At 58.4% G+C, this 22,711-nt stretch overlaps 4 protein-coding genes across 8 annotated transcripts in view; 1 reads left to right on the top strand and 3 right to left on the bottom strand.

Annotated features, from left to right (window-relative positions):
- The first annotated feature begins 18 nt into the window (after positions 1-18).
- Positions 19-2,414, top strand: ISCU (iron-sulfur cluster assembly enzyme). Its single transcript, XM_074887767.1, has 5 exons — positions 19-254; positions 341-454; positions 713-823; positions 1,413-1,491; positions 1,857-2,414. The coding sequence occupies exons 1-5, from the start codon at positions 171-173 to the stop codon at positions 1,952-1,954; spliced, it is 486 nt and encodes a 161-aa protein (XP_074743868.1). The 5' UTR covers positions 19-170; the 3' UTR covers positions 1,955-2,414.
- A 1,461-nt stretch (positions 2,415-3,875) lies between these two features.
- TMEM119 (transmembrane protein 119) lies at positions 3,876-14,597 on the bottom strand. Of its 2 annotated transcripts, none has more exons than XM_074887353.1 (2): positions 14,183-14,597; positions 3,876-5,424 (listed from the first exon to the last, which is right to left on the bottom strand). In XM_074887353.1, exons 1-2 carry the CDS (start codon positions 14,366-14,368, stop codon positions 4,627-4,629), a joined length of 984 nt encoding a protein of 327 aa, XP_074743454.1. In that variant the 5' UTR covers positions 14,369-14,597; the 3' UTR covers positions 3,876-4,626. The 2 variants fall into 2 exon arrangements, with proteins under 2 accessions (XP_074743454.1, XP_074743453.1); XM_074887352.1 differs by lacking the exon at positions 14,183-14,597 and adding an exon at positions 7,112-7,979.
- SELPLG (selectin P ligand) lies at positions 11,046-13,967 on the bottom strand. Of its 2 annotated transcripts, none has more exons than XM_074887350.1 (2): positions 13,287-13,967; positions 11,046-12,327 (listed from the first exon to the last, which is right to left on the bottom strand). In XM_074887350.1, the coding sequence occupies exons 1-2, from the start codon at positions 13,769-13,771 to the stop codon at positions 11,202-11,204; spliced, it is 1,611 nt and encodes a 536-aa protein (XP_074743451.1). In that variant the 5' UTR covers positions 13,772-13,967; the 3' UTR covers positions 11,046-11,201. The 2 variants fall into 2 exon arrangements, with proteins under 2 accessions (XP_074743451.1, XP_074743452.1); XM_074887351.1 differs by having other exon boundaries at positions 11,046-12,490; positions 13,287-13,466.
- Positions 14,598-14,960: 363 nt separating the features above from the next.
- Positions 14,961-22,711, bottom strand: part of CORO1C (coronin 1C) — a 48,360-nt gene continuing 40,609 nt past the window's right edge. For all 3 annotated transcript variants that reach the window (XM_074887548.1, XM_074887547.1, XM_074887549.1), the window contains 6 exons: positions 22,105-22,224; positions 21,367-21,471; positions 19,818-19,963; positions 18,623-18,680; positions 18,286-18,531; positions 14,961-17,693 (listed from right to left, as the gene is read on the bottom strand). In XM_074887548.1, coding sequence (XP_074743649.1) covers positions 17,574-17,693; positions 18,286-18,531; positions 18,623-18,680; positions 19,818-19,963; positions 21,367-21,471; positions 22,105-22,224 — 795 coding nt within the window. In that variant the 3' untranslated portion in view covers positions 14,961-17,573. The remainder of the gene's footprint in view (positions 17,694-18,285; positions 18,532-18,622; positions 18,681-19,817; positions 19,964-21,366; positions 21,472-22,104; positions 22,225-22,711) is intronic.

Genomic DNA, 22,711 nt, shown 5'->3' on the forward strand with positions numbered 1-22,711 from the left:
GATCGTTTTAGCGGCAGCGCGGAGCCCTTCCCGCGGGCGGCCCCCAGCGCGCGGGGTGAAACGTGGGCGCCAGGCGTGAGGCAGCGCGGGGGCGTGGCCGGGGCGCGCGGCCGCCCCGTGTCGGGCGCTCCAAGGGCCGCGCGAGGCCGCGCGCCCCCGCCAGGCTCAAGATGGCGGCGCTGAGGGCGGCGGGGGCGGCGCTGCTGCGGCCCTGCTGCGGGGAGGCGGCGGCCAGGCTGGGCTACCACAAGAAGGTGAGGGGCGAGGGGCTGCGGGGAGCCGCTGTGGGGGGAAGAGGGGGAGCCAGGCGGTGGCCGTTGGTGATGCGGTGCCCTCGCAGGTGGTGGATCACTACGAGAACCCACGCAATGTCGGCTCTCTCGACCGGAACGCCAAGAACGTGGGCACCGGCCTGGTGGGTGCCCCGGCCTGCGGTGACGTCATGAAGCTGCAGGTGACTTTGGGGACCCGCTGGCACCGAGGGAGGGGGTGGCCTGGGGCTGCTGCTAGGCCTAAATCTGCCCCCTTCCCCTCAGGGGTGCTGCGCGGCCTTCCCTCCTCACACCCCTTTGCCCTGAGCTGTCCCCTGGGCCCGGGCAGGCCCTGTCCCTCTCCCCGGGGTGCGGTGGGAGCCAGGGCCCTGCCTAAAATGTGGCTCTGGGCAACTGGCGGAGCTGAGCCGGCTGCTGAGGTGCCACCAATGCTCTGGCAGGTGGAAGTGGACGAGAACGGGAAGATCGTCGATGCCCGTTTCAAAACCTTTGGCTGCGGATCAGCGATAGCGTCAAGTTCGCTGGCAACGGAGTGGGTCAAAGGGAAAACGGTAAGGATCGCTGCCAGAGCTGGAGGTGACACCATGGAGAGCCTCCAGGTTTTCAACCAGCCTGTGTTTTTTGTGGAGGAAACGGCTCCCTAGCAGTCCCAGTACCGACTTTGTGCAGTGTGGTACAGTAGCTTAGAAAGCAGCAACTGTCAACGCTGTTAGTGGCCTGATGGCAATAGTTGCCTTTTTCAGGAATCTCCGTTAATCTGCAGGGAACTACGCTGTGTCTTATGCAGAAAGAAAAATGTGCTAATCTCAGGTTTTGAAAGAAAGTTTAGTTACAGAGTGTCTAGATTATACTCTTTTTCTATGAGAAAAGAAGTGCATTTTTATGTTATGATAAAAGGTAAGCACGGAATGATCCCTCCAGCAGCACTCAGTCTCTAACACTGGTGTGCTTTGGTTTGTTCCCGCCCCTGCTCGGTCTGAGACATTCCTTCATTCTGGCATCCTTCACTGCCCTGGCACTTGAGATGTTCTTCCGTGTGGATTCTGTTGGCTCTGGAGCACTAAAGCTCTCTTAACAAACTCCTTTGTAACCCGTGTCGTACCTCGCGTGACCGGTGACCGCACACTAACTGCGTTTCAGGTTGACGAAGCGTTGCAAATCAAGAACACAGATATCGCTAAAGAACTCTGCCTTCCCCCAGTCAAACTGCACTGCTCGAGTAAGTAAAGGTCCAAACACTGAAAGTACAAACACAAACTTGTATTTGAGAGGGAGGCATCTGGGAACAGCGCAGATGCTTCTGAACGTTGCTTTCCAAATAAAGTTTCTGCACAAGGAACATTAAGGTTGGCCCACAAGGGAAACTTGCTAATGTTCAGATTTGGGGGTTATTTTAAGAATTTTCAGATCTTTTGGTCTCTGTAGCTCAGCAGACTGATAATAAGTGTTCAGATTCTGACGGTCTGTGTCTAAGATGCCGACGGGCGCTGCCTGCAGTGGTCACTGCCAGCTGCTCTTGCTTTTACGGCATCTTTTGTTCTAAGTGCCTCTTCGTTGTCCTTGAAATACTCGTTTTGTTTGTAGTGCTGGCTGAAGATGCAATCAAGGCTGCCTTGGCTGATTACAAGTTGAAGCAGGATCCAAACAAAGAAGAGCCGGAGAAGAAAGCAAACAACGCCTGAACTGACTGTAAAGCTTGTTCTCATTCCAGTTAAATTTGCAGTGCAATTATTCTAGCTGTTAGTAGGATCCTGTGCACTACTAAATGAAGCTGTAAGATACGCACAACTTACGCACAACGTGTCACTGTTCGTTTGTGTACAGCCACTCCTGTAGTGCTTACACGACTGGGACGTGGGTGTCTCAGCAGCCTGCGTCCTGTCACGACTGCGTTTGAAATATTAGAGTGAAGAAGACTGCTCAGCTGCAGAGAACATGGTGGCTTCTCTCAGGAGGGAAAATCCTGCTGTTCTGGTACTGGAAGGGCTGCACTTTTTTTGGAAGATGTATAGTTTTGCCTAATCTTTTACAGAATTTAGCGGGAAACGTTGCCTTGGTCTTAACGTTTATGTAAGAGCTGCGGATCACTCTGTGTATCGATGCTGTATACAAACGTGGGGCAGCGCCTCTGCCTGCAAACTACAGCTGTGTCAGAGTTTTGTTTCGCAATCCGTGTGCGAGTTCCTCCTCCCCGGGCTGCTGGAACGCTTCAGCGGGCGCTGGAGGGCACTGGCACTGCGCTGCTGGGCCACTGGCAAGTAGCAGCTGGGTGCTGGTTGCCACCGCTCCAGGAAGCGCAGACCCAGCGCTAGCAGGGCTTGTTTTTCACATCCTGTCACCACTTAACGCTTGCTGGGGTTTTTTTGAAGCTCCTGTTAGAGGAACAATCTTAATTTTAGAGTGTCTTCTGCAAGAATTTAACCTTTGGATTGGCTGAGTCCTCTGTTAAAAGAGAGTAAATGCCCCCTCGGGTTGGAACCTGGGAGGGGAATAGCATAGCTGGGGTGTGGAGTGGAATTTAAAAATTCATTTTTTTTTAATTTGAAAATTAAATGTTTTGGGGTGATCTGGCATGGCTTACCCTCTGTGCTCCAGGCCACTGCTCTCTCCTGTGCCTTCTGGTGGTTGTTCTATTCCAGGGGGGTATTTCCATAGATTTCCAAAACAAATGAAAAACACATTTAAAAACTTTTAAGATTTTTAAACCACTCAAGAAACCTTAGTTGCCTTTTTTCATACCTAGGGTGTTTTATAAACATTAAAAACCGCCTTTAAAAATAAGTGACTAATTCTGATATATCTATCCACAGCTTTTTTTTTTTCTTTTTTTTAATGCAGAGCGGGCCACGTGTTGTTGCTGCTGTGGTTTGTCGCTCACAAGACCGCTCTTGCGGTACCTCAGCTCGGCCCTCGGCACGGCCCCTGTCTCCTGCAGCAAGGAATGTGCTTTGCTCCCTGGGAACAGTCCTGTGGTTTCCCAGTTTAAAAAAAATAAAAAATCAGGGAAACTTCAGACGCCCACGTCCGCTTTGGGGCAGAATCGGTTCATTGTGCTCCCGACAAAATGCAGAAGAGGGAGATAAAAGCTCTTCCAGAGGGGAAAGGTTGGCCCAAGGCTGGGATGTGGGGACACATCCCTGCCTGCCCCGTGGCTGGGACAAAACCTGGGCATGCAGGGATGTGGGATACAGGGATATGGGAATGTGTTGCTTTCCAGGCAGAAAAACCTCTTTTGTGTCCCAGGTTTGCCTGCCACCCCCGCCAGGCACAGCTGCCTCGAGGTGTGCGGCAGCAACCCCGGCCCCCCCCCACCCTCAGCTGTGGGGTGTGAGATAAAAGTTTCCAAGAAACGGCGTGTTGATGTACAGATTTTCTGGCTGATAAGAGTTTCCCCCAGCTCCTGGGGTTTCACCCACGCAGAAAACCTTCACCCCGAAGCGTGGCCGGGCCGGCTGTGTTGTCTGGGGGCTTGTGTGGACCCCACGGGCCTGGTGCTGAAACCAGCTGCGCCCCAACACCAGCGTGAGGCAGGGAGGGCCCTAAACGAGCAAAGGGGGGCCCCAGCCACCCCACAAGCTGCAGAAACACACGGGAGAGGAGATCTGCGCAGGAAATGTTTTTATTATTAGCTGAAGGGGTTAAGAAAATAAAGGAAAAGTCCAGCTGGGCTCTGGGCTGCCCTCGGGTCGGGGCTTCGGGGCAGGAAAATGGGTCCTTGTCACTGAATCCTCTTCCCTTTCTCCCCATAGCTGGGCAAGGATGGCCAAGTCCTCCTTGCCTCGGTGGTCACAGTGACCAGCAAAGCCAGCCTGCGGTGCCCGAGGCCACAGTGAGCCCCTGCCCTGCTCCCCAGAGTGGGGGGAGCAGCTGCGCAGACACCCCCCCCCCCAGCCCCAGGCCATGGTCCCACGCCTCAGCCCGGAGGGATGCAGCTCCCAGCTCGGACCAGGATGCTGCTAATTAGTAAAAAAACATTTGGGAGAAAGCTGGTGGTTTGGGGAGGGGGGGGCAAGGGCTGCCTGGCACAGCACTGGGTGGGGGGGCAGAGCTGGAGCTGGGAGGTGGGGGGGATGCACCCACCCTGTGTCCCGGGGGTAGGAAAAGCCCCTTGGGCAGCAGGAGCGAGGGGCTGAGGGTGCCAAAACACCGTGTGCCAAAAATCCCCAGGGCTTTGCCCCTGTGTCCCACTGGGGGGGGCAGGCAGAGAGCAGGGGGGCTTCATCGGGGCTTCCTTGAGCCGCCACGTACGTGTGGAGCAACAAACCACCGTGTCCATCGTGTGCCTGTGGGGTGTCCCCCCGCCTCCACCCCGAGCCGGCGGCTCCTGGGGCTCGCCCGGGACTGGGTCCCTGCTCTAAATACTGGGGGGGGCCGAGGGGCCATCCTGGGGCGCATCGGGGGCCCCCTCACCCCCTGCTCCTGTTGCAGCTGCTGCTTCCTCATCGCCTCGATTTTGGGGAGGGGGCTTGGTGCGTTGCTCATCCCCCAATTTTTTGCTTCCTTCTTCTTTCTCTTCCTCCTCAGTGGGGGGGTTTGGCTCCCCCCGGGCCCCGTTGGCCAGCGGCGCCTTGGCTGGGGTGGATTTGAGGTTCTGGGCTGCGGCGAGGATGTCGGCCTGCAGCTGCCGGCTGCAGTCGAGGGGCTCCTCGGCGTCGGGGTCGGGGGCTTTTTCAGGCACCTCACTAAAAGCCCGGACCCCCCCGGCCTTGTCCCGCTGGTCCACGTATTTCTTCTTGGGGAAGGAGGAGGGGTAGTAGGCGGACGCTTTGTGCTTCTGCCGGACGATGACGGCGGCGCAGATGATGAAGAGGAGGACGAAGGCCAGCGAGCCCACCACCACCACCAGCAGCATGTACTCCTTGAAGAAGTCCACCAGCCCATCCAACACCCCGCCCGGCGCCGAGCTGTTGGTGACCGTGGTTCCCGCTGCCTCCCCCACCGTCGTTGGGCCGATCCCCGGTGTCACGCGCCGGACGGGTGGCACAGCCGACACCTCCTCACTGTCGCCGCTGCCCCCGCCGTCGGGCAACGCCGCAGCGTGCCGGGGTGCTGCCGAGCGCGCTGGGGCCGCCGCCAGCAGCAGCAGCAGCAGCCACGCGCCCATCGCCAGCCGCGTCGCCATCACCTTCCCCCGGCGCTCGTGCCCGGCGGCCTGCGGGATGCAGAGGGGAGGGCAAAACATTAAAACACCCCCCCCCGGAGCGATACCCCCACCCCGAGCCCTATGCCAGGCACGGAGGGACAAGCCCAAGCATCAAACCGTTACAATTTCCTTCAGAAAAACAAAAACTCAGCTCCGGTTTCCTCGCCCCGACGCCGAGCAAAAGGGTCTGCGTTTATTTTGCAACGAGACGCTGCAAAAATAGATGGAAACCAGCTGAATCGAATTGCTCAAGCCTGGGGGACGCTGCGTGCGCGGCGAGGGGACCGGGGCTGCTGCCAACAACCGGCTTCAGGCAGCGGTCAGTTGGCTGATTAGAAAATTCCTGAAAAATTGAGGTTTCCAGTGGAAACTTTGACACAGACGACGCTGCAGAGGGGCCGGCCCCCGGCGGGAGCGGCATTTCCCAACCGCTCGTCCCGGACCGTTACAAACCATTCCCAGCTTGAGCGCGGCTAAAAATAGGTTGGCGGCAGGATTTCACCCCGGTGCCGCTGCGGCGGCCGAGTGGGGACGGGACGGGGCACGGGATCCCCCCCAGAGCCTTTGCAAAGGGGTAACCCCGGAGCTGGGGGTGCAGTGAACGGGGGGGTCCGGGCTGCCCGGGCGTCCCCTCGCTGTGCTGCGCTCCCCGGTGCTGCCTGGGCCCGGATCTGCCGGACGTTGGATGTGGGACAAACATCTCCTGTCCCTACCTGTGGCCTAAAGCGAGGAGCCCGCTGGCCGGACTCTGCACCCCTGCGGGGTTCAGGACCGGGGTGTGACTGTCCCCAGCCCGTCGCGGCGTGTCCCCGCGGGACGGCAGCGCGTTTCGGTTGCGCCACGCCACGTAACGCCATCGAGCCGTTCCCAGAGCTCTTCCCCCTTCGCACACCCCCATGGGAAGGTCTCATGAAGCAGCTCCCCAGATCGGTCAGCGGGGACACCCCCCCCCCCCCCCCCCCCCCCAAAATCCCGTTTTCTCCCCAAACAAACCCAACCCAGCAGCGCTGCAAACCGGGAGGGACTCCAGCAGCAGGACTTGGCTTTCAGGCTGCAAAAATCTGGTTTGCATTAAACCAGAGCAAACAAACGGCGGCGGAGGCGGGAGGTGACCCCGGACCCCCGACCCTCCCGGCTCGCCGCAGGCGTCGCCTCTGCCATGGGCTCTGGGCTCACTGTGGTAACGGCAGCACTGCCAGAACCAGGGGTTTTGGGGGGCTGGGATGAGCCTCTTCATCCTCACCCTTCACTGCAGATCAGGGCCCCTCGGCCGCAGCGGGGAGGGGGGTCCCGGGGAAGGCGAAGGCATTAATTTGCCGTTAGCAAGCAGAGCCGGCAAGCGGCCGTGGAGGGGGTGACTGGAGCCCAACTCTGCCAAGAACAGGGCCCGTCACCGCAGCCATCACTGTCTTCATCCCAGCCCCATCCCAGCCTCATCCTTGCCCACCCCCAGACCCACAGCACGTCCCCGGCTCCGGCTTGGCGGGACTCAGGCGAACCCCGCTCCGCTTCCCTCTGCTCCCCAAACGCTCGGGAAAGTCACAATTTCGACGTTGTCCAGGCACAGCATCCCCCGACCTGTGCCTGGCTCCATCCCGGACCGTGCCCAGCCCTCACCGCAGCACCCCCGGCTGTGGGGCAGCCTGCGCCCTGCTGGGAGCCACCCCAAAATTGGGGGGCAGGATCCTCACCTTACCTGCAGCCGCCGCGTCGGTGGGAGGGAGCCGGGAGGATGGGGTCTGTCCCACACACCTCGCCTCCTCGCGCCCCTTTCTGCTGCCTGCTGGGATGGAGCCTCCTCCTTCCCCTTCTCCTTCTCCTCCTCCTCCTCCTCCTCCTTCTCCTCCTCCTGCGCTGCAGCCCAGGACCAGCTTGTTCTCATTAGGGCTGGTTTGGGGAGGGAGTGCGGGAGGCCGGTGAGGGGCAGGCGGCCCCCAGCCCCCTCCCAGCCCAAATCCAGCTGGGAGCTGGGGGGGGGGCTTCCCAGCCTCTCGCCCTGCCAGCAAAGTGGGGAGCCCCAGTGCCCCCCATCATGCCACTGGAAGGGGCCGCTTTTTGGGGTGCAAGCAGAGAAGGGGGGTCACAAGGTGGTTTTATCCATGAGAGTGGAGGTAAAACCCCATCCCCAGCCATGTGGCTGAGGCCATGGTGGGACAGGGGTGCTGGCACCCCTAAAATGCCTCCTGGAAGCAAGCCCAGCCTCCCCCCCAGCTGCCTCTCACTGTGCTCCTGGGCCCCTCATGCTCCCAGGGCCGGATCCTCCTCTGGTGCCCTGTTGGGTCACGGCCACCGAGGCCACGCAGCGCCCAGGGGCCGAGGGGGACAGTGAGCATTTCGGGCTGGGTGCCCCGGCAGTATTGGGGGCTGGCAGTGTGGCACGGGAGCAAACAGTGCTTGGGGACCGCCCCCCCTTTGATTTCAGGACACCATTTCCTAAACATCCCAGCCTGGAAATGCTCCTGCACAGGCACTTCTGCCTCGGGGTGCAGGCAGGGGTGCAGGAAACCACCCCTGTGGTTCCCCAGGCTGATGTGGCAGCTCCCCAGGACATGGTCTCCAGGCTGGGGGTCCAGTGGCATCGCCTGGGTCTCCCCCCACCCCCCCACAGTCCCCTCCGCCTGGACTGAAGTTGCTCAAGAGGCCGCAGCCGGCGGCGGGTGACCTCATCCTCTTGCTATTCTCCTCTTTGCCTCCCTGGAGACCCGGCCAAGAGCCCCCCAAAAAACCCCATCACCAGCACCCGGGGACTGTACCCACCGTGGGGCTGGGGCTGAGGGTGCCTGTCCCCCATCGCCGCTGGCACTGGGAAGCCAGAGGACAACCGGCGCCGTTTGGGTTTCTCCTGGCATTGCCAAAATGGAATCGTGGCTCCCAGAAATAACGGGTCCGTCCGTCTGTCTGCAGCCGGCGGCTCCACACAGCTGCTGGGGCGGCTTTTCCCGGCCTTAAACGATCAGTGCTGAAATCTTAGAGGGGAAGGGGGAAAGGCGAGGGGAGGCCGGGGGGGTGCGAGGGCGGCCGCACTGCTGAGGCGAGGCGGCCTGGAGGAGCTCCGGCGGCATCCGGACTCGTTCCTGCAGCCCCGATGGGGAGGGGGCTGCGATTTCCCCCCCTGCCGTGTGCCCAGCATTGGGCTGAGCCTCCTCATCCGGGGTCCCCACCCCACCCTGGCCAGGGTCCCTGTCCCTCCTTGCTCAGGACACCCATCCCTCCTCATCCAGGGTCCCCACCCTGGCCAGGGTCCCCAATCGTGGTCCCCATTGCCCCTCTCTGGGGTCCCCATCCCTGCGCTGGACTCTCCCCGGGGGTGGCAGGGGTGTGGGCACGGGCAGCCCCCGGTGCCAGCGCACACTGGCCATTACGCTGCCGTTTTTGCCTGCGGCTGGGGAGGGCTCAGCCCCTCGGCGCTGGGCAGGGCCGTGCCGCCTGCGCCCCGCTTTGTAATTTGGGGCAGCTGGAACGTGGGGACCCGCAGGGCTCGGCTCGGCAGCCCAGCCAGCCCGAGGTAACCTGCAATTTGAGACATTTCGGCCCTGCTCTGCTTGTAATTTACTTCAGCGGGACTGAGCTTTGCTGTGCCAGCAAAATCTCTGGTGGGGAGGGGGGGACACACACTGATCCTGTAGAGCTGCACCGCAGCATGCAGAGCCCCACACGCAGCATCGTGCCAGCACGGTGCCCAGCCCCACACGCAGCATCGTGCCAGCACGGTGCCCAGCTCCACGCGCAGCCCCGTGCACCGCACGCTGCCGTCTCAGGGCTTTGCCGAGGCTGCTGCTGTGCCACCACACCGGCTCCCCGCAGATTCCTCTGCCGTGAGCTGGGAGATGGCAGCTCGACAGGACCTGCTGATGATGCCAAATAGGGCGATTCCCGGCTCCTGGCAGCTGGTTTGTGCTCCAGCGGTGGAGGAAAGTTTATCCTCGCTGAGCTCCCGCTCCCGAGCGGCAGGCGCAGGGCAGGCACAAGGCTGGGCGGGAGCAGGATCAATCCCTCCACCCTGCTCCCATCCGCCTGCTCGGGCCCTGCCAGCCTCATCCTCACCTGGACTGGGGGGCAGAGGCTGGACGAGCCGCTGCGGGGTGAAGCCCTTTGCCTCCGAGAGAAAGTGGGGCTTGGGGTGACACTGGTCCCTGCGTGGTCCCGCTCCCCAGCCTGGCCCCAACAGCCCAGAGGCCCATAAACCTCCATGCCGGTTATGGTTGCGCCGTGAACTCCTGCGGCTGCTTCTCAGCACGACAAGGCGCTGGCAGGGACACGGTGGGGTCAGAGCAGGGTGGCAGTGCCGGGGAGCGCACAGCCGGGGTGTCCCATCCAGGGACCGGCCACCGCCGCCAGCTGCGGATCCCCTCACCCGCGCTGACTCACCCGTAAACATTTACATTTGCAGGAGGGAGCGGGGCCAACGAGGCTGCTCGGCCCCAGATGGAAAATATCCGAAGCACAACATGAATGTAAACAGGCGTCGGGGCCGGGGTGCAGGTGAGCTGCTGTGCTGCCAGCCCCCCCGCAGGACAGCCACCCCCGAAAGCAGTTTTTGAGTCAGCTGCACACCCAGGGCTCAGCTCGGGGATGGGGTGGCACAACGATGCCGCAAGCCTGGGCTGAAATGCTTCACTGCCCAAGGGTGAGCTGCAGCCTTTGAGGACGGTGTGAGCGACCCAGTGGGGTGGGGATGGGGACGTGGGGATGTGGGGATGGGGATGTGGGGATGTGCGGATGTGGGGATGTAGGGATGCGGATATGGGGATGTGGGGATGCTGAATCAGGCAGGGATTCAGAGGTGGGGAATGGAGAGATGGGGACACAGAGCCTGGCCAGGGCAGGGATGGGGATGTGGGGATGGGGATGCTGAGCCCAGCTGGGGCAGAGGTGAGAAGGTGGGGACATGGAGCCTGGCAGGGCAGGGACAATCCTGGGCCATTTCTGCTCCCTTGGGTGGCTCCCCCGAGGCTGGGCAGAGGGAAGGGGTCAGGCTGGTGGCTTGAGGGGTGACTGCCACCTGCACCCTTGCAGAGGTGGGACCTGGGAGCAAACCTGAGCCCCTGGGTACAAGCAAGATTGTGGGACCCTCGCTGGCTGCTCATGGCTTTGCTCTCCCCATCCCTCCCAGCCCCAGCCACAACCCAGCAGGGACAACGCTGCCCTACAAGCCCAAGAGCCCGTGACCACCATTTGCTCTCCGGGGACAAGCCCTGGGGGCTCCAGCAGCCACAGGACCACCCCGACGGGCAGTGACGGTCCCGGAGGTGTCACCGCGCTGCAGGCGACCGCAGGGCAGGAACACGTTACGCCATGAGCGCACCCGTCCCCGTCCCCGTCCCTGTCCCCCGTCCCCCCCCCCAGCGTTTCCGCCCCGGCACCGCCACTTTCCACTCCCACGCTGTGGCACGAAGCTGAGCCCCATGCGGGGAGGGGGTCCCAGGGGCTGTGGTCCCCAGTCCCCCCGGGTGTGGGGCTGGCGAGGGGTGGCCACAGGTTTCATTTCTGCTCCCTCCCCGGGTGGGACTGGAGCTGCTGCTGGCGGAGGAGGATGGAGAAGTGAAATTTTGGCGGGGGGGATGTGGGCAGGCGGCAGAGCGGGGAAAGGGGCTGGTGGGTGCCATCCCCACCAGGAAGAGACCACCATGTCCGGGTAACGCTTTAATGGGGTGGGCCTCGAGGGCTGAGCCCGCCCCAGGGGGAAGCAGCTCCCCATCGCGCCGGTTCAAGTCAAAACACAAACCCAAGGGGATGGGGGGGCCCTGCCCGCGGCAGCACCGGCTGCAGGACCCCGTCCCCGCGGCTCAGGCGTGCTCCGGCAGGAAACTGCTGAGAGTCAGGTTGTCGCCGTCAGCCTCAGAGCCACCATCGAGCAGCAGCTTCTGCCGCCGGGCTGGGCCAGGCTTGGGGCCGTTGGCGGCCACCTCGCCGTCGGGCAGCAGGGAGGAGATACAGACCATCTCGGTGGGGCTGAGGCGGCGATGGGCCGTCCGTGCCCGTCGCCAGAGCCGGGCCCCCAGCACCCCTGTGCACACCATGAAGGTGGCGGCCACCAGTGCCAGCAGCAGGATGGCCAACAGGCACTTGCTCATCACCCTGCTGGGGTCCCAGGGGACCGGCGCCACAGTCCCCCCAGGATTTGTACCCTGACGGGTCGGATGAGTCGGCGCTGGGGTAGCCCCAGCTTTCTTGACTTTCTTGTAACTGGTGGTGGTGGGGCTGAGGGCTGGGGGGGTCACCGAGCGTGGCTCCGCAGAGGAGCTGCTGTCCGTGTCATAGGCCACCGTCTCCTCCTCGCCCAGCGACGTGAGCCAGCTGGGGAGGGTGGTGATGCTCTTTTGTGGTGCTGCCTGTGTGCCGGGCACTGCCGGCGACTCAGAGCTGAGCAGCAGGTCGGGTTCGGGGGAGTCGGTCTCGTCCAGGGGATCGGCTGTGGTCGGTGCCGCGAGTGCCCGGGGTGGGCTGGTGTTAGTGCTGGGTTCTGGTGGTGCTGAGCTCAGCAGCAGGTCTGGCTCGGGGGAATCGGTCTCATCCAGGGGATCGGCTGTGGTCGGTGCCGTGTGTGCCTGGGGTGGGCTGGTGCTGGGTTCTGGCGCAGAGCTCGGCAATGAGTCAGGCTCAGGGGAATCGGTCTCATCCAGGGGATCGGCTGTAGTTGGCACCATGAGTGCCCGGGGTGGGCTGGTGTTAGTGCTGGGTTCTGGTGGTGCTGAGCTCAGCAGCAGGTCGGGCTCGGGGGAATCAGTCTCGTCCAGGGGATCGGCTGTGCTCGGTGCCGCGAGGGCCTGGCGCAGGCTGGCAGCGGTGCCGGGCTCTACTGCCAGCGCAGAGCCCAGCAGCGGGTCGTGCTGGGGGGAATCGGTCTTGTTGCCACCGTGCCCCGGCGTGGCGGCAGCGGCGCTGGGCTGCTGCCCACCCTCGGCCCTTTTCCTGCGGGAGAGCGGCGAGGGCTCAGCCTGCGCCTGCCTGGCCGCCCCCCAGACCCACCGCAGGCCGCGGTGCTGCCCCGGCTCCGGTGGCGGCACAGCCCCGCACGCCCACAGGCTGCTCAGCACCAGCACCACCAGCACGGCCCAGACCGGCGTCAGGGGACCTGTGGGGGGAACAGAGGGGGCAGATGAACTCGGGGCCCTGCTCTCTGCGAGGGGATGCTGAGCTCCATCATTTAGGCTGGAGATGACTCCACAGAGGGATCGTGCTTGAGCAAAGCGTCCTCCTCCCCGTCCAGAGAGGGGGACCCTGCGTTTGGGGGGGCTGGAGGATGGGACCAGCGGCCTCCTGCAGCCGTGGCCGGTGGCCCCAAGCTACTCCCACCGGTGGGAGCTCGGCCCCACCAGCTCCGCTTGAGAGGAAAGTTTTGAAAAGGAAGTTGAGTGTCTGGAAATGGGAAATGAGCCGTGATAGAGATGGCTGTTGCAGGATGAGCCGTTGCAGGATGATTCCCCGCACAGAAATGAAACCTCAGGGATGTCGCACACGCTTCGATCGACCCCCTCATGCTGCTTGTTCTCCCCCTCCGCCAGCCGGGCTGGTGCGGGGCTCCTGGGCTGAGGCCACCGTGTGCCAGAGAGGGAGGAGAGGCAAACCCACCCCAACCCCCCCCCAAATTACATCTGTTGATCACTGATACCCCCCCGGCAGCCCCGGTGGGCAGAATTCAGTGAGGTCCCTGCGGCATCCAACAGCATCCAAACGCTCCCCCGGCACTGAGCATCCCCAGGAGGCTCCCACACCCTCAAAGCACCTCCTAAAAACCCCCAGGGACCAGCACAGCACCCCTGCATGTCCCAAGGGGGACCCTGTGCATCGCCTTTGCACCCCCACCATCCCCGGGGGCTCAGCCGTGATCTGCCAACCCTCCCCCCACCCATCCCCACACCGGGGCTCACCTCTGCCAGGGGACACCATGGGACCCCGAGCTGCAGCGCCGGTGGCCATCACCAGCGAGGGCCCACGAGGGCAGCCCCAGTGCTGGGCAACTGCCGAAACCCGAGGGGTGTCGTGGGCCACCCTCCGCCTGCACCGGGCGGGGAAGGGAAGGGAAGGCGGGCGCGGAAGGGTGGCTGTGGTTTCGGAGAGCCTGGTGGGGGAAGGACGTCACAGCAGGAGCCAGGACACGGAGGGGCCGGGGGCTGCGTGTGCCCACCGGCAAGGGTGGCTGGGATGTGGGGTTCACCCCAAAAAATGGCCTCCTGCCCCTCCCTCGTGTGGTGGGAGTCCCCCTGGCCGGCTCAGCCCCGCCAGTGGCTCTGCCGAGCTGCGTGCCGGGGCTCGCGCCACCCCGAAAGCAGAAGTGACGGCAAACCTGGTGCCGGGGCTGCCAGCCCCTCCCGGGCACGGTGTGGGCACAAACAGGATGGGGAGGGCAGATCATGGAGGTACCCCAACACTGGGAAATGGCCTTCGCACGCAAGAGGAGGAAGAGGAGGAGGAGGGCGAAGGCCTGGCTCCATGTGCCAGGGTCTTTCTCTCACAGCGACATCCCCAGGATGGCAGCCAGCAGCTGGGGAGCCCTCGGGGGGGCTCCAGGGGCTGCCAGGCGTTGTCCCGGCCGTGTGACACGGGCACATGGTGCAGCACCGGCTGGGAAATACCCGCCCTTAACCGAGCACCGGCGCGGCAGCAGGCAGAGGTGCAGCCGCAGGAAGGGTGCTGCAAGAGCACATCCGCAGCAAACGCCCTGCGGCTGCTGCCCAGGGCTGTAAACAACCCCCCCTCCACCTCCGCCTGCCCCCCCCCCCCCCCCCCCCGGCAGAACTGTGAAACCCCCCGGGGCCAGACTCACCCCCATTCCTTCTGGAAATCTCCTGGCCATGGGGGCTGGTAGAGAGTCACGGTTTCTGTTGCCCCCAGACCACTCGTGGGGAAAACAGGCAGAGAAAAGGGGGTTCAGGTTTGTGGGAGCGGCTGTGGAGGAGGGATGAGCGTCCCCTGGGACAGGTCCAGGGTGTGTGTGGGTGCCAGGGAGCATCACCCAGCCGAGAGCACCCCCGCCCTGGCCAGAATTCGGGGTTGTGCCGGGATCGGGGTGTACCGGAGGCCGTTGTGAAATACAGGGTGAAACGCTGCGGCGCCAGGGAGGCCGCGCTGGGGGGAGGATCTCAAACCCAGACCAGGACTGAGCAATGCCATTTCTTTGTCTTCCCACACCCCCGAAGCAGGTTTCAGCTGGGGAAGAGCAGAACAAGCTTCCCCAGCTCCAGGGCAGCCCCCAGAGCTGTCCAGGGCCCACATCACCCCTGTCTCAGCTACTCCAAGACCCCCCCGCCCGCTCCAGCAAGTCCATGCCATCGTGTCCCGCATCCAGCCAAGCTCCTGGGTTCCCTCACTGGGAAATGACCAGCAAGACCCCGGGGACAGCCCCCAGCTCTCGTGGGACAGCGCAGAGGAGAGCGGAGGGGTCCGAGGACAGACCCTGCTCAGCTCCAACCCCACCCGCTCGGGTTTCTATCGCTGGTAGTGCCATCTTTAATAACCTGGTTACTGGTAAAATCTGAAACACAAGTGCTAAGGGGCAGCGGTGGGTGCAGGACGCAGAGAGTCAAAGAAAAAGCAAACCAGAGGAAGTTTATAATCAATGACTTTTTATCTTTTGAAAATGGAAGCAAATATTTGGACAGATACTATGGCCGCTCTATAAGAGCGCATCTTTCAGGACTTCGCTGGTTCTCTTCTGGGATATCACGGCTACAAAAAGCTTCAGGCACTGACTCCGGTTGAGCCTGGCTAGGCATCAGTTCATTTAAATAAAATACAGGCTATAAACTAAAAACCAGGGCGGCCTTTCCTCCGCCCTCCTCGGACCGTCTACCACACACCGATCTCCTCTGGGCATTTCAATCCAGCGTCTCAGAAAACTTATTTCCCTCCAATTAGAAAAAAACAAAAGGTCCCCAAGCACACAACCCTGAAGTCACACATACAAATCAACACAGAGATCACCATTTGGGGGAGCATTTACGTTTGGGTTTTTTTTAAAAAAAACAAACAAAAACAAACCCAAAACAAAAAACCAAACCCAAAACACATCATCTCAGCCGTTTACTGCAATACAAAAACGTCACCAAACATTCAAATAACCCGAGCGTCTGGATTGTGAATCCAGCATCAGTGGTCAGGGACACGGGGCAGGGGATGCTCGTCCCTCCCTGTGCTCGCCACTTAAAACAAAGAAAACCCACTTTTACGAAGCTTTCATGCGATTAGAACACATCCTCTGTCTCTTCGTCCCGTGCTCTCTCCAGCTACATCGTCCGGCCGTCCCGACGGTGCTTTTGCCTTCACACACACAGACATCCCTCCAGAACAGAGAATCCTTAATCTGTAAATTCTGAACATGCAAACACTGGGAAAAAATGGAGAATTGGAGGATTTCTAGCTAACCTAATGGAAAAAAAAAAATTAAAAATAAAAAAAAAAATAAATCACTTCAGCCTGGACGAAGGGACGTGTCCCCCCGCCGAGCGGCAGCCGCCGGGGAGGGGCTGGGCGGGGGACGCTGCTCTGGTGCGGCGGGTCCCAAGCACACGAACGTGCACGCACAGTGGGGGGGCAGCGAGCTGCCTCGGGGATCCACCCCCCCCTCTCCCAGAACAAGTCCTGGGGCTCCTCACACTTTTTTTCACTTCCCGGCACCGTGGGGCTGGGCTGGGCTGCACCAACCCGGCCCAGCTCACCGGGGCGGGGGCACGGAGCCTGTCCGCGTGCTGGGGACACGCAGCCCGTGAGCAGGGACCCGTGTCTGTCCCTGGAGAAACCGTGTGAGGACCCTGTGAGAAACCAGTTCTCCAAACTGGGATCAAAACCACCCTCCCCAGTTCCTTCCACTCTGAAGGCCTGGGAGCGCAGCGGGTCTGGGGATGGAGGTCACTCAGCCGGATCCGGGAACAAATAATTTCCTGCAAAGTTTTACAACGTGGTGGGGTGGTGAGGCAGGAATGATGGAGAGAAAAACAAAATTATAAAAAAAAAAATAATAATAACAGAGGCATTTTGTTTCCACAGACCCGTCATGATAAAGTCACCTAGCTACTGCTAATGCCGCTTTGGAAGCAGAGTCTAAATTTCTAGGGGTCAGGGAATTGCAAGCTCGCAGAGTTTAAAAGCTTTTTGAAGTCAATGAGCCGAAGAGCGCGGTGGTGCAGCTCTAGTGCAGAAGGAAGTATTTACAGCAGCGCGTACAGCTGGAACGGGCACCACGGAGAACCTGGTGACTGCCAGAGTCCCTCGCGTCTCCCAGGGCACATCTTCAACTCTGTACTCCGTGGATAAATACGTAAAAATATTTCCTGCATGAAATTAACTTCTGCCTCAAGATCAAAAAAAAACCAAACCAACAGCAAGTAAAACATGCCCGTTTGGACATGGCTAGAGGAATCCAAAACATGGCACTATTTTGTAAGGGCAACATATTAGATTAAAAGTTCTTCAGGGTGTAAAAAGGAGAAGAGGCATTTTGTGGCGTGAATCACCTCGTTCAGAACTACGTTTTTTTTCCTTTAAACTGCCACACAATGGTGATGGGAACACGTTAGGGAGGCAGGAAAGGCAGCTTGTACGATCTCTGAGGGGTCTCAGCAGCAGCCTCGGCCACACCGCAAAGGAAACCGATCTGATTGTTCGAAATCGAAGATTTATACAAAATAGCTTCAGTTTTGTTCTCTGAACAGTATAAACACCCACCACGCACACACACACACACCCACACGCAGTGCTGTCCCTTTAAATTTAAAACACAAATACTGCAAAGTGGCAAATAAGAAAAATAAAAAGCAACTTCTTTTTTTTCTTTTTTTTTTTTTTTTGGCAACTTTAAAAAATGGTTAAGAACAATGTGGCATTGGTCCCTAAATCTAGAAAAAGATATTTGGGCACAACATTGAAAGTCAGAATGGATTTGTTTTCAAGAATTCATAACATCTGGAAAAAAAAAAAAAGACTGTAAAAGTAGCACTTATTCTTTTTGACTTGTTTGACACAGTCACATAAATTCATTAAAACATCAGGAAAAAAAAAAATCTTTCACTAAAAAGCTTGGCTTTTAATCATCAGCTCTCGTTGACGTGAATTTAGGAGAACAGGAAAGCTCGTACTGGAATGCTGCAGGCTGCTGCTTGCCGAACTGGGGAACTGGAATGTGCCTGGGCTGGCGGCCGGGCCAGCGCCGCTCGCCCCGCTCAGTCCGCGATCTTTGCCATCTGCTGCTCCAGCTTGGAAATGCGCTCGTCTTGGTTGGTGATCGTGTCTTTTATAGATTTCAGCTCTTTCAAAATCTCATCCAATTTGGCTTCGTTTTGCTGGAAGATAAGACAAGACCCGTATTTGTCAGGAGAGCTGGAGGGACGCGCTCCGCAGAGGGGAGTTTTCAAGGCAAGGGGCTCCTCGGGACAGGATGCTCAGGGCATGGACCAGCCATTCCAGCAGCAGCAGCACAAGCTTTGAGGACATACAGGACCAGTATCTGCTCTTCAACAGCGGTTAGTAAGGACCTACTTGACTGTCACTTCCATATCTCCATATTACCACACCACGCGTTAGCTACAGCCCCCAGCTATGGACTTGTACGACCTTCCGGACCTGAGGTTAATTTACCCCACTGTCTGCGCTGGGTTTTACACAAAAAAAATAGGTGCACAGCAGCTCTCCCAAGCAGGAGGGTGGCTGGACCAACAAGCCAAGCTTTTCTTTGTGTCAGAATTCCCACAGCTACAGAAACCTCACCTGGAACACCACAACTCATGTGCCACCTCAACTCCAGGTCACCCACCAGCACTCAAGTGCCGGGAAACTCAAATCATATATGCTTGAGCTTTGTTATAACTAATTCTGAGGACAGAGCATCCTGGTAATCAAGGCTTCCATCCCCCAAAACTTGTGGATTTTACTCACAGTGTTTGAGGCATCAGCTGCTTTCTTTGGAGCATTTATGAGATCACTTTTCTTGTTTGCGGCAGGCTTGTTGTCCAGTATGTTCTTCTTGACCACCTTGAGATCCCTGTTCTTGCCTGGAATGTACCCATGCTTCAAGGAGATGAGAAGGGGATCAGCATTCTTCCCCTCAAACCACTCCTCTGCTTCCAGAGCTGCTTCTGGGCCGGCTGTATCGGGGTACAGGTCATCCTGGAAGAGGTCCGACTGCAAACCACAAGAGATGAATTGGTCAAGTGCTTTGGGGCTGGAAGGCACGAGCTGGCTTCAAACCACGTAACCAGGAGGTTGTGCTCACCTTTCGAGGAACCGTCATGATGATGGGCTCACATTTCCTCTCGTGAAGCTTGAAGAACCTTTCAAAGAAAAAAAAAAAATTGGTGTGACTTCAACGTGAGATTGACGCCATGCAAAGGAGGCCGCGGTTCTTCCACTCACGCACAGCAGTGATTTACAGGTACACACTAGCCAGCCTTCGGCTCACGTGTGCCTCCACACTCTGGTCACCCCTTGCAGTCCTGCTTTGGGCCACAAGCTCCACCGTTCTCGGCCTGGCCACCAGGCACTGCTGCCAAAATGTCCATGTGCTTTGGTGACACAAACCTGCTTTCCTGAGGTGCCGCCTTCTTCCTCTGCTGTGTTTTCCCCGCCAGTTCCTCTGGCCACTGCATTGCTGTTTTAATTACTCTCTAAATTCACAGAATCCCAGAATCATTGAGGTTGGAAAAGCCCTTGAAGCTCCTCCAGCCCCACCATGAACCTCACCCTGACCGTTCCCAACTCCACCAGATCCCTCAGCGCTGGGTCAACCCGACTCTTCAACCCCTCCAGGGATGGGGACTCCCCCCCTGCCCTGGGCAGCCCATTCCAACGCCCAACAGCCCCTTCTGCAAAGAAATCCTTCCTAAGAGCCAGTCTGACCCTGCCCTGGCGCAGCTTGAGGCCATTCCCTCTTGGCCTGGCGCTGGTTCCTTGGCTCAAGAGACTCATCCCCCCTCTCTGCACCCTCCTTTCAGGGAGTTGTAGAGGGCCATGAGGTCTCCCCTCAGCCTCCTCTTCTCCAGACTAAACCCCCCCAGTTCCTTCAGCCAGTCCCCATCAGACCTGTGCTCCAGACCCTGCACCAGTTCCGTTGCCCTTCCTGAAACCAGCCTCCAACCCACTTGCTGCGTACAAGCTGGAGACTGATACCAGATTTAGGCACCAAAGGTTTATCATCGATATGTCGACAGCACCGGCTGTAACCGGCCTGACGCCAAATCTTCTGCAGACAATGTTCTGCTAGATACCACTCATCCATTGAGAATAGACTCAGCCTAAGTCCCAGCATATTTTAAGGTTATATCAGGTTATGCCCAGCACAAGTATCGCTTCACGTCCCAGGTCCCAGCAAACACTGGCAGAGCAGGGTCCTGCACCCATTTCTGAACGGCAGAGCTCGCGACGGGGCGGCTTCCTAAGACAACACCCACCCTGCCAGCCCCTCTCTTTACCTGGCGATCTCACACTTGTTCACATCCAGGCCCCTCTTTGGCATGAACCCCATGCCCCTCTGCGGCTCCTTGCTGCTGAAGGTGTTGAGGTAGTGAACGTAGGGGGATTCGTCCGTGATCTCAAAATAGCGAATGCTGCTGTCACCCTGCAAGAAATGGAAGCAGGATCACTCCAGCGGCCGAGGGGCCAGCACTCCCTGCGCCCTCACGCCTGCTCCCTGCTAGGCTGGGCAGCCATCAGTCTCTCCTGACAGCCTTTCCTTCCCAGAATGCTGCCACAAAGCACTGCACAGTTTAAGCTATTTTGTTTCAGGCTAAAACATCCATTGCTTGTCAGTCGAACACAGGACAGCACACTGGTGTGTTCTCGCTCTCCAGACAGCATCAGCACAGCTACCATAAAGCAGATCCCTGCTGCAGCCCAGGTACGTTATAGAATCACAGAATGGTTTGGCTTGGAAAGATCATCTAGTTCCTTAAAGCTCATCCAGTGCCACCCCTCTGCCCCAGGCAGGGACACCTTTCACTAGCCCAGGTTGCCCAAAGCCCCGGCCAACCTGGCCTTGAACCCTTCCAGGGAGGGGGCAGCCACAGCTTCTCTGGGCAACCTGTGCCAGGGCCTCACCACCCTCACAGGGAAGAATTTCTTCCTTAGATCTCATCTAAATCTCCCCTCTGTCAGTTTAAAACCATTTCCCCTCGTCCTATCCCTCCCTCCTGATCAAGAGTCCCTCCCCCCTTTCCTGTAGCCCCTTTCAGTCCTGGGAGGCCGCTCTAAGGTCTCCCTGGAGCCTTCTCTTCTCCAGCTGAACCCCCCCAACTCTCTCAGCCTGTCCTCACAGGGGGGTGCTCCAGCCCCCCGAGCATCTTCGTGGCCTCCTCTGGCCCCGCTCGAGCAGGTCCGTGTCCTTCTGATGTTGGTGCCCCCAGAGCTGGACCCAGCACTGCAGGGGGGTCTCATGAGAGCAGAGCAGAGGGGGAGAATCCCCTTCCTTTGGATCTTCCTTTGTAATTACTTGTTCATCTTGTCTTTGGCTCCTATTTGTAGCAAGTCCAAAGCTGCGGCATCAGAAGGGGGCACTTAATGCCTACAAATTGCTTTTAGAAAGGAGCACATGATTCCAGTTTTCTATTATTTAACCCCTCAACATTACAGTGAGTGTTGCTACATGCTCCATCACCTTCAAGCACAAGGAGGATAAGATCTGAATTGTACCTTCCTCTCACTCAAATGTACAATCCTTTTGGTCAAGACCAACAAGAGTTGGTGGTATCTGAGTTGTTGCATTAAGAGCAGCTTTACCTAAGTCAATCCATCTCAGAGAAACACCCAATGACATACCAGACCTTCACAGGCTCTCTGCAGAGTGAGGATCAAACTGACTGCAGAGCAGCCTGATTTGCCTGCAGCCCTGACCAGCACCGCAGTGCTAACTTCTGGTTCTACCTTTCTCAGTCGAGACACTTGGGGAACGTTTCACAGGCATCAGTTGTTCAAGAGAAGTCTCCCTCTAAACACACCCAAGTCATTCCAAAAGCTTCTCTTTACCTTGCCACACAAGTAAATAATGTTGGTATCTGGATCGTAGAACGGCAGCAGGACCCCATTGCTGGTGTCCATCTCATGAAGGGCTATTGGCTCCTCCATGTTTTTCTGGAAATAAAGAAAAAATCCAGTAATGTTAATGAAGAATGGAAAAGCTCATGTTAACACAGGATATAAACGAACAGTTCTTTGTAGCTAGTGAACACGTAGGGGTGTCTTCACCACCCCAAAGGATCTGTGTGTTACAATAACGAACGCTGTAAATGTTCACAAGCTTATTCACTCCCCAAGGACATTTTAATCACAAAACACAATAAAAGCAGGACCCAACAAAATTCACAAAGTCAAGGGAAAGATGTGACGTAGTCATGTTAGCGAGGGTCTTGTGCCAGCGTGAAGGGATTGCTGCTGCCTTGCTCTGCACGTGTAACTATAAAATGAGGCGATTTCCCAGAGCCACTCCGCTCTGTGAACACCTTCTCAGGTACTTCAAAAGTGCAGCTCCCTGCTTCATCGCTGCTCCTGGCGAGGCAGGGACTGGTCCAAGAGAACTGACGGCCTTTACGGAGCGAACATCCAGCCCAAATAACAGCAACACCTTCTGGCACAGGAAGTCCACGTAGGAGCAGGCAGGAGATGGAAGGGGGAATGTGCTCAAGGAGATGAACTATGAATTTAGTGGGTGGCTGCAGGTCTGGGCTAGTAACTCAACAGCAAAGTAGTAACGGGACAGGAACCTACTGGATTCCAAAGGGCAAGCTGCCGTTCGCTCATGCGGCTGAAGCCAGTTGTGAAGATGTTTCCATCAGCGAGGAAAATGGCTCGCATGGGCCGGGCTCCCTCATGGGTTTTCTCTTTCTCCTGAAAGAGATTTACAGATTAGCCTCTAACAAGGAACAGGAAGCCCACCCGGAGATGGCTTCTCTTCTGGCTGCGCAGAATCCCTGTCAGGACGTGCCGCTCCGCCACGCAGGATGCCGACTACACGGAGCAACGTCCAAAAGTCTTTGCCTGATGCTTGAGGGAAGAAACCAATTACAAAACTACAAAAGAAGTGGTCATTCCTGGCTCGCTTCAGCTTTGCCTATCAGACTCTTGCAAGCTTGAAGGAAGACTTCTTTGCAAGCTACAACACATATGCAGGCTGCTAAATCTCCACTTCACACACACAACTTTGGAACTGTAATTATACAGAAGGATTAGATGTGGAATTACACTCCTGCAGGTTTTAAAACTGAGCCCTAAAATCCTAGTTCAAACACTAATCCAAATAAACCCAGACAAATCCTTCAACCACTGCTATCCCTCCTGTAATTTCTTCCTCACTTTGAAAAACATGACTAAACAT

The sequence above is a fragment of the Strix uralensis genome, chromosome 17 (assembly GCF_047716275.1).
Source record: "Strix uralensis isolate ZFMK-TIS-50842 chromosome 17, bStrUra1, whole genome shotgun sequence".
In the NCBI taxonomy this organism is placed as follows: domain Eukaryota; kingdom Metazoa; phylum Chordata; class Aves; order Strigiformes; family Strigidae; genus Strix; species Strix uralensis.

Coding starts and splice junctions, on each gene's coding strand:
- ISCU (XM_074887767.1), top strand. CDS start 171: ATGGCGGCGCTGAGGGCGGCGGGGGCGGCGCTGCTGCGGCCCTGCTGC. Junction 255..340: donor GGCTGGGCTACCACAAGAAG/GTGAGGGGCGAG, acceptor GTGCCCTCGCAG/GTGGTGGATCACTACGAGAA. Junction 455..712: donor GTGACGTCATGAAGCTGCAG/GTGACTTTGGGG, acceptor ATGCTCTGGCAG/GTGGAAGTGGACGAGAACGG.
- SELPLG (XM_074887350.1), bottom strand. CDS start 13,771: ATGATCTGCCCTCCCCATCCTGTTTGTGCCCACACCGTGCCCGGGAGG. Junction 12,328..13,286: donor CATGGTGTCCCCTGGCAGAG/GTGAGCCCCGGT, acceptor GCTCTCCCGCAG/GAAAAGGGCCGAGGGTGGGC.
- TMEM119 (XM_074887353.1), bottom strand. CDS start 14,368: ATGCTCCCTGGCACCCACACACACCCTGGACCTGTCCCAGGGGACGCT. Junction 5,425..14,182: donor GATTTCCAGAAGGAATGGGG/GTGAGTCTGGCC, acceptor TGCATCCCGCAG/GCCGCCGGGCACGAGCGCCG.